Source organism: Choloepus didactylus, chromosome 27, assembly GCF_015220235.1.
Source record: "Choloepus didactylus isolate mChoDid1 chromosome 27, mChoDid1.pri, whole genome shotgun sequence".
NCBI classification, from domain to species: domain Eukaryota; kingdom Metazoa; phylum Chordata; class Mammalia; order Pilosa; family Megalonychidae; genus Choloepus; species Choloepus didactylus.
In genome coordinates this window covers 13446666-13456226 of record NC_051333.1, presented here as the reverse complement: position 1 = coordinate 13456226, position 9561 = coordinate 13446666, and the positions used below count along the sequence as shown (strand labels likewise).

Below are 9561 nucleotides of genomic sequence, written 5' to 3'. Positions count from 1 at the left end.
ACAATCCCCCTGTTTCCAGACCCCATTTCCCATAATCCTCCTTTCTCCAGGCCCCATCTCCCACAATTCCCCTGTTTTGGGGCCCCATCTGCCACAATTCCTCTGTCTTCAGGCCCTATCTCCCACAATCCCTCTGTCTCTGGGCCCCATCTTCCACAATCCCCCTAATTCAGGGCTCCCTTCCCCCCAACCCTCTGCCATAGGACTCCCTCTCCCACAGTTCCTGTTTCAAGAGCCCCTCTCCCACACTGCCCCTGTGTCAAGGCCCCATCTTCAAAACTCCACCAACTCAAAGCCCACCCTCCTCCTTGGCTCACAGGGTCCCTCTTCTATAATGTCCTTCCCTCTGGACCCCATGTCCCATCCTCTGCAGCCCTATCTCTCGCCATGGTCCCTGTGAGACCACCACGCACGGTCCAGGTCCCCACCTTCAAGCCTTTGCCCAAGTATATCCACTACCCGAAACAGGCACTGGCGGGTGATGGAAGGAAATCATTTCAACTCAGTCCTCATAAGGAAACCTGACAGCTCTCATAACAAAATCAAGTGCAGATATTCCAAGTTTGGCCATGGAGAAAGAAAAACAACTTGGGAAGATGTAGCTGGATCTTGGCCTCCAACTTTCCCCAAGATTCGCCTTCCCCTTGGGGGCTCTTCTGTTGGTTACCTCTGTCCCCCCATCCCTTTGAACTCAACTGCTGCTACCCCATTCATGCTCTAATTGTACCTTTACAGTCCCTCCTTTGATTTCCTGAGGCAAAGCTGGATTTAAGTTGGAAAACCTGAACAAATTGGAAAGTCTGAGAATGACACAGGGGAAATAAAGAGTAACACTGGCCCTTCTGATCCTCATCTGCAGCTTGGAACCCTGACAGGGGCCTCCCTGACTACTGCTGCACCAGCTCCTTTGGCAGAAGCCATCTTCCCCCACTTCCTGGGAGTGCCTTCCAGCAGGGCTCAAAGGCCAAACCCGAAAGGCCTGGAGACCTTGGGAGATAAGAATTGGGGCTAACAGTCACCTGGGTATCCCCCACAGGTATTCTCCCTTCAGCCCCAGCCCTGGAAAATTTAGGACCTCACCTTACTTAAGGGAGCCCAGGCTTCATGACACTTCCAGACGTTTCTTAAGGCCCTGTTCCCACACTTCCAGTCATTTCTTAAGGCCCTGTTCAGCTGCACCCTCTTTAGCATTCTGCTCCCATCTCCCCACTGAGGAATTTGTTTGAAGACTTTGAGAGAACCACAGCTGTAGGAACTGAGGGAAAGAAAAGTCCATACCTCAGACACCAGCCACTCTGGGGTACCCAAGGGGCCAGAGGCGTCTAATATGCTACCGTGAAATTTGGGGAGGCTGAACTCCAGAAATTATCATCATAACCTTCATGATGATATAGTGGTAATAACAGACTACCATTTATTGAGCAATTACAAAGTGTCAAGACTCCTTTAAGCACTTTACATGACTCATTTAACTGAATCCTCTTAACCCCATGAGTGTGGCACCCTGAAGCTGCCCAGATGAGAACTCTGAGGTTCAGAGAGGGGACTCGGTCAAAGCCACACAGCCTGGATTTTCAACCGAGTCTGACTCCAGAATCCCAGCTCTTTTTGTTATACAAGGTCCCTTTTATAAAAACGTGCAGCTCTTGCCCTTTCCCAACTTCATTCCCTTCTCTGCAAAGACATGGGGGTGGGTGGGGTCTAGTCCCAACCCATTCGCCCCTGGGCGCTCAAGGCTTGAGGGAGGCTGTGCTCCCAACCCCAGACGGCCCCTCCAGCCACCATGGCCCTCTCACTAGCCTCCATCCCTGGAGGAAGGAAGGAATAAATTCCCACGAATTCACTACACCTTCACTACTCAAAATGTAGTCCAGGGACCAGCATCATCAGCATCATTGGGAACTTGTTAGAAATGCAAATTAATGGCCCCATCCGAGACCTGCTGAATCAGAACATCTGGGGCCAGGGCCCAGGAATCAGTGTTTTATCAAGCTCTCCACTCTCCACGGGAGTGTAGACAATACCTGCTTCTGCCGGGAGAGCTCCCATAACGCCCTGACTCCCGACAGAACACCTTCCAGACTCCATTAGCACTGCTTCTGAAACTACAATACCCACAATACCCAGAGACCCTCATCGTCTCTTCATTGAGACTACATTTCCCAAGGCGGCTTGCGAGCCAGGCCTCCATCATGGCGCCCACCCCTCCCAGACACCATCGAGACTACAACTCCCAGAAAGCTCGGCGGCAGAACTACAGCCCCCAGCGGCTCCCGAGCGGCGCCACGTCGGCTTCGGGGGTGAGGCCGGGTGAGGCCGGGTTCGGGCGGGGTCCGCGGGGTCTGCGGGGCCCCGGGCTCGTTTCAGCAGTTCTACCCCGCAAACCACAGTCATGGCGGCCGAGAAGAGCCAGCAAAAGGATGCCGAAGTGGAAGGGCTGAGCGCCACGTGAGCGACCCGGGCCCTAGCCACCCCCCCAACCCGGGAGTCCGGGCCCTGGCCCCTCGGGTCCCAGGAGTCCCGACCGCAAGCCTCTTCTCTCAGACACCGGAGTCCAGGCCCCCGTCCCCTGCTCTCCGAGGACTCTGGAGTCTGAGCCCCGAGCCCCCTCCTCCCCGGGATTCAGGAGTCTGGGTCCCCTCCCGAACCCTCTCACCCCCCAGGACCCCCTTCTTCCTCGGGGTTCCGCGCCTCCATCCCAGCCTACCGCTGACCTCGCCCCGCCCCCCAGGACCCTGCTGCCCAAGCTGATTCCGTCCGGCCCGGGCCGGGAGTGGCTGGAGCGGCGCCGCGCCACCATCCGGCCCTGGGGCCCCTTCGTGGACCAGCGGCGCTTCTCGCGGCCCCGCAACCTGGGCGAGCTGTGCCAGCGCCTCGTGCGCAACGTGGAGCACTACCAGAGCAACTACGTGTTCGTGTTCCTGGGCCTCATCCTGTACTGCGTGTGAGTGTCTCTCCCGCCCGCCCTGGCTCCGCAGGACAGGCCTCGCCCGCTCCGGGGGGCTCAGCTCTGCCCGGTCGACCCCGCCCCCAGCAGATAGCCCCGCCCCTCGCTGGCCAGGTCCCGCCCCCGTGGGGATAGCCCTTGTCCCCGGAAGGCCGGGTCCCCACTCCCCCACCAGCCGGGGCAGGACGCAGTGTGACCAGCATCACCTGGAGTCAGGGAAATAGTCTGCCGTCTGCGGTGTGGAAGGATGGGGGTGCCCTGGCCGTCCCAGTCCCAGCCGCCTGACCCCTGCCTCTCTGCACTCCCTCCCCCACCAGCTTGACCTCCCCCATGCTGCTGGTGGCTCTGGCCGTCTTCTTTGGCGCCTGTTACATCCTCTATCTGCGCACGTTACAGTCCAAGATTGTGCTCTTTGGTAAGATATCCCCTGGCCAGACCGAGCCCTGCCTCCTCAAATTCTGTTCTCTTCTAATGCAAACCTCAGGCCCCCAAACCCAAGTCTCTTTGAACTTAAGTCTGCCCAAACCTAGATCTACACTAGATCTTCTAAAGCTGATCTCTGAAAATCTCAAACATACCAGATGCTCCCACCCCATCTCAGCTCTCCAAATTGCTATTCCTGGAATCCAGAATAAGAAACCCTAAACCCATCCTTCACTCGGCTCCTCCCCACTCCCTCCTCCTGCGGAAAGCATCGGCAGGTACCCCCATTGGACACCAGGTGGCGCCCTTACACTGGCCTAGACCTGAGTCTCCACCCTTTCCTGCTTCCTGGGGTAGAAGCTGGAAAGTGGGAAAAAAAAGATCTTGGGACTTAGGGAAGCTGAGATCTATGGCTTTTCTAGATACCCTGTGTGGTTCCAGCCTTGTTCCAGGTGCCATTGGGAAGACAAGGGGGCTCTTGGTCCCCACCCAGGGGAAGTTCAAGGTTTGGAATGGAGACAGGGAGGAGCTGGCATCAGACAATCAGGGCACCTAAGACAAAGTGCCTCAGGGGCTCAAACTGAAATTCAGGAACTTGCAAATCACATAAATTACAAAGGTGTGTAGGGTGGGGGACATGTTGAGCCACTCCAGAACATGGAGAGACATCTGAAGCATAGCTATGACTTGTCTTCAGCCTACTGCTGCCACCAGAGAATGCAGGTGGTGTCACCCAATCTTCTAGTCTTCCACAAGAAGCCAGAAATCTGTATTTTTATGTGAAATCACTTAGTTTATTTGTCACTCACAAACCACATTTCTGGAAAACTGCAGGTTCAAAAACCACACCCACAGGTTGTGCTTGGCCCCAGGGCCACCAGTTTGAGATCCCTGGCCTACGTGAGTTCACGTTGGAGCAGGAGAGTCCCAGTTTGGGGCGGGGGGGGGGGGGCTGGGGGCTGGAAGCTTTCTAGAGGAAGTGGGGTTGAAGGGCAGGTGACAGGGGCTGAGGAAAGTGTGATATTCTAGAGGGACATGGGGGTGTTGGAGAGAGGTTGTGGCTACGTTCTTGGCGTGAGGGGTTTGTATTATATCCCAAGGCTCCAGAGCTCCTGACACCACATTGTTGGGGGGTGGCAGGGGTACTCTGGGAGAAGGCATGGAGTGTTGGAACAGAGCCCCAATGCCATCCACCCCCCAGGTCGAGAGGTGAGCCCAGCCCATCAGTACGCTCTGGCCGGAGGCGTCGCCTTCCCCTTCTTCTGGCTGGCCGGTGCGGGCTCAGCTGTCTTCTGGGTCCTGGGTAAGTAAAGGAGCTGGGCAGTGGGGGCAGGTGGGATGGGGGCAGGTGAGGGAGCCTGGTCCTGAGCTGCCCAACTTCCTGCAGGTGCCACCTTGGTGGTCATTGGCTCCCATGCCGCCTTCCACCAGGTGGAGGCTGTGGATGGGGAGGAACTGCAGATGGAGCCCGTGTGAGGTGTCTCCAAGGACCCAACAGCCTCCCCGGCCAGCTGCCTTGGCCCTCTTCACCCCCATCCTGCATGGCTCTGCTGCCGGGGCCCAAGTCCCCCTTCCCATCACAAGCCCACGGAGGGACTCCGGCTTTGGAAATAAAGCTGTTACAGTTGTCGTTCAGCTGATGCCCGTGTCTTCTGTGGGTCTGTGTGGGGTGATGCTAGAAGACTGTGGCACCCAAGACAGACGGGCCCTGGGTGTGGAAGAGGACCATGTGCAGATATATAAGGGAAGTGGTTTAGGATGTCAGGAAAGAGTGGGGAGGGATCGTCTATCAGGGTCCCCATGACCACCCCCAGATTCCATGCTTTGCTAGGACAACGCACAGGACTCGCATGGAGTCAGATCACGGCTGAGATTTGTCATGGTGAAGGGACGCCAAGCACAACCAGCAAAGGGAAAGGGCTCAGGGGTAGAGGCCAGAGGAAACGAGGCACCAGCTTCCCGGAGTCCTCTCCCGGTGGAGTCCCACTAGACACGCTTAATTCCTCCAGCAGCTAATTGTGACAGCAGGCGTGAAGCGTTGTCCACCAGGGAAGCTCATTAGATACTCAGCACCCAGGTTTTACTGGGGTCTGGTCACGTAGGCACTTTCTGCCAAGCAGGCACCAAACTTCCAAGTCCTAGAAGGAAAGCAGGAGTCCAGCATAAACCACATTGTTTGCACACGCAGTTTGAACATAGTAAAGCCGTTCTTATCAGAGAACGCCGGGAATCCTCCCAAAATCCAAGTTCCCAGATGCAACCAGGCCTTCCCAAGGAGAGCAGTGTCGGGCTCGCTCTGTTCATGCTTCTGCATGGAGGAAGTTCTAGAGGTGGGTTGCAGATGGGAGGGTGGCCAGAGAAGGCCTCTCTGGGGTGACATGGGCCTGAATGGAGTGAGGGGGCAGCTGGGGGGGTCCTTTGGAGAAGAAGCATTTGGGGCAGAGGAAGCAGCAAGGCCCAGACCGAGCAGCCGGCCAGGAGGCTTGAGGGAGAGCCAGGAGGCCTGCGTGGCTGCAGCGGATGCACGAGGGGAGAGTCGGGGCGTGAGGGAATGGGGCCTGACCACATCATCCCCATAGGCTACCGGGAGGACTTGGGCTTTTACCCCAAGTGAGAGGACAGTGATACAATTAGATTTTTATTTTAAAGTGAAGACTGCCTGGGGTGTGGTAACAGTGACAAAGAGAAATGTGTCTGTTGGGGATGTTGATGACCGAGCGATGGAGAGAGCCTGAGACGCTACCTTAGGTGGGGCTGCTCTGGGGGCTCTCCGAGGAGCTGTCATCTGCTGAGGCCCCGGGAGGAGCTGCCCCAAGGCCAGGAGCGGCAGGTGCAAAGCCACTCCAACCTCGTGTCTCATCTCCAAACACACCCAGTCCCCCTTCATTCATCAAGTAGTGACCGAGCACCACTGAGTACCTAGCGTTGTTCTGGAATTCTGCTGTCGAACACGCTGGCCGCCAGCCACGCACAGCTCCTGAGCATATCAGCCTTGGCTGGTCCAAATTCAATGTGCTGTGAGTGTAAAATACACACCAGACTTCAAAGACTTGGTATGAAAAGGGTGGAAAACAACTCATTAATAATTTTTACACTGATTATATGTTGAAAGGATAATATTTGGATATATTAGTTTAAATTACTAACATTATTATTAAAATTAATTTCATTTTCTTTTCTTTTTACTTATTAAAAATGTGGTTAGTAGAAAATTTAAAGTCGCACTCATGACTCATCCTCTGTTTCTTTTGGACACGCTAGCCTGGATGCTGGGGAGCAGCAGTGCCTCAGACAGACAAGGCTCTGCCCCTCTGGGGCTCACATACGCAAGCAGAACAGTCGCTAAGCAGACAACTAGCCCAGAGAGTGGTGGAGGGGAGGGGAGGGCTGGTCCAGAGAGAGTGGTCAGGGGAACCAGGAGCCCAAGGCTGAGGCGGGAACTGTGGGTGTAGCGGGTAGGGACAGGGAAGACAGATGGGGCTTGGTGACTGACCTGCCATGGGGCCAAGAGGGAGGGAGAAGGCAAAGATGACCCCAGACTTCCGTGTCTGGGTCTACACTGGTCCCAGACGGAGTCTCCAGGGATGAGCTTCCAGCGACTGCCACCAGAGGGCGGACGAGTGCTTCCTCCGGAGCTTCTCCAGGGAGGGAGGGGGCAGTGGGGGGAGTGGGGGAGTGGGGGGGTGGGGGGTGGGGAATGGGGTTATCCCAGGAGACCAGGTGGGGCTGGACCTGGGACCTGAGGCCCCAAGCCCTCTTTAGGGGACCAGAGGGGCTTGTTTGTTGACCCTGATGCCCTATGGATGGAGCGCTCACTGAATCCAGTTTACAGCCAGGCCTGGAGTGGATTTGGTCAAGCTGCTTGTTTGGAGGTGACCGAAGCAAGAGCCCAAGCACCCGGGGCTGAGATCACTGAGACAGGTGGGCAGCAGCCTGGGGGATGGGGTGAGGCCTGTGGGTGACCAGCTACAGGCTCCAAATTCTGGTGTCGTTATTGGGATGCTGAGACCAGACGCTTCCATTTGAAGAAAGGTGGTCAAGACAGGGGCCCATTTCCCTTGTCCCCTCCTGAATGACCCTGGGAGTGAGAGGTTTGTCTAGAGACCCCCTCAAATACACTGGGGGTCCCAGTGTCTCGTTGTGGGAGGTGGGGGGTGGACAGAGACTAAAGATCTGGTTGTCTATTTTGGTGACAGTGCCTGGAGGCTCAGTTGCCTGGCTGGGAGTAACACATTGGGAATCTAGTTGTCTAGTTTGTGATTAAAGAGCCTTTGGTCTCTAGTTTGTGATGAAAGGGACAAGGAATCCAGTTGTCCAGTATGGGGTGACAGAGCTAGGGAGTCCTTGGACTTCCTCTGGGGTGTCAGACTGGGCATCTTGTGGTCCTGTTTGGGGTGACAGTCTGGGTTTCAGTTTCTAGAATTGGGGTAATAGAAATTGGGGATCTGTTGTCAACTTTGAGGTAAGAGACTAGTTGTCAACTTTGAGGTAAGAGACTAGTGGTCTGGTAATCTAGCTTTGGGTGACAGAGACTGGATTCCTATGCCTCAGTGTCTAGGTGGAAAATTGGGGTGATGACAGTGGGAGTCCAGGGCACTAATTAGGAATGACAGGTAGGGTCACTGGCTGGGGCCATCTGCTTGGGGTCTGGTTGTGTATCTTGAGGCAGCAGAGACGGGAAATGCTGTTTAGTCTGCGGTAACAGCTGAAGGTCTGGAGATGTAGTTGGTTGTGACAGAGCCTGGGGGTTCTGTTGCCCAGTTTGGGACAACAGGGATTGGAGGGTCTCACAGCCTAGTGTGAAGTGACAGCAACTAGTTGTCTAGTTTGGGAATGTCTGTTTATTTAGTTTGGGGTTAAAACATAATAGTGGGTCTAGTTGTCAAGTTTGAAGTCACCTATTAAGTATTCTTTTGTCTGGTTAGGAATGATGGAAACTGAGGTTGTTCCAGGAGTCAAGAGACTACGGTTCTTGTGTAGATTGGGGTGACCGAGGCTGGGATCCTAAGGTCTAGTTTGGGGAGATGGACTGGGTCCTGACTGTATAGTCTGGAGAGAGAGATGGGGAGTCCTGGAGCCTCCTTATGGGTGTCAGAATTGGGGTATAGTCTTTCTGGGAGTAGCAGAATGACAGTCAAGTTCCTAGGTCAAGACACCAAAAGTTCAGGGTTTGGGGTGCCAGAGTGAAGGTTCAATTACTAATTTGGAGCAAAAATAAATTGGGGGTCTAGTGGACTCCTTTGGGGTTTCAGACTTGTGGTCTGGTTATCTTGCTTGGGGGCCAGAGACTACAAGGCCAGTTGTCCAGCTTAGGGTGATGAAAACCAGGGGACTTGCCGTCTTGTTTGGGGTAATAACCTTGGGGTTCAGGGCTTTGGTTTGAAGTGTGAGATACTGGGAGACCAGTTGGCTAGTTTGAGGCCTCAGACACTGCAGGTGAGGTTGCCTAGTTGGGATGACAGAACGGAGTTCTGGTAGACTAGACAGGGTGACAGACTGACTTGGGTCTGGCTGAATAATTTGGGATGTCAGAGACTGGGGGTCCCATTGCCTGGCTTGGGGGGCAGAGATTAGGGTATAGTCACCCAAATTGAGATTTTAAGGACTACAGTGTTTGTCTAGTGGGAAGTATCAGATTGGGGGTTCAGATGTCTAGTTTATGACATCAGAAGTGGAGGTTCACTTGTTTAGTTTAGGGGGCAAAAACAGGGGTATTTGGCTCCTAATTTTGTGTGACAGAGATTGGGGTCCCAGGACCTGGCTTGGGATGACAGTGACTAGCAAGTTGAGTTTTAGGTGATGGAAACTAGGAGATTAGTTGCCTAGTTTGTGATGACATAGATTAGAGAGAAGTTATCCAGTTTTGGATGAAATGAGGGGTTCCAGGGTCTAGATTAGGGTGACATTTAAGGGGGGGTTTCCTTGTCTGGTTTGGGATTACTGGGTATGCTGGTTTGGTTGTATTATGTCCCCCAAAACACCATCATCTTTGATGCAGTCTTGTGGGAGCAGGAAACGTATTGGCATTGAATGGGTTGGAGACTTTTGATTGGATGTTTCCTTGGAGATGTGATTATTCAACTGTGGGTGAGATCTTTCATTGGATAATTTCCATGGATCTGTTGCCCCACCCATTCAGCATGGGCCTTGATTAGTTTACTGGAGCACTATATAAGCTCAGACAGAAGGAG

At 54.4% G+C, this 9561-nt stretch overlaps 1 protein-coding gene across 1 annotated transcript; it reads left to right on the top strand.

Moving 5' to 3' along the window:
• The first annotated feature begins 2278 nt into the window (after window positions 1-2278).
• On the top strand, window positions 2279-5005 carry RABAC1 (Rab acceptor 1). Its single transcript, XM_037820702.1, has 5 exons — window positions 2279-2448; window positions 2732-2944; window positions 3265-3362; window positions 4572-4673; window positions 4758-5005. Exons 1-5 carry the CDS (start codon window positions 2393-2395, stop codon window positions 4844-4846), a joined length of 558 nt encoding a protein of 185 aa, XP_037676630.1. The 5' UTR covers window positions 2279-2392; the 3' UTR covers window positions 4847-5005.
• The last annotated feature ends 4556 nt before the right edge of the window (window positions 5006-9561 follow it).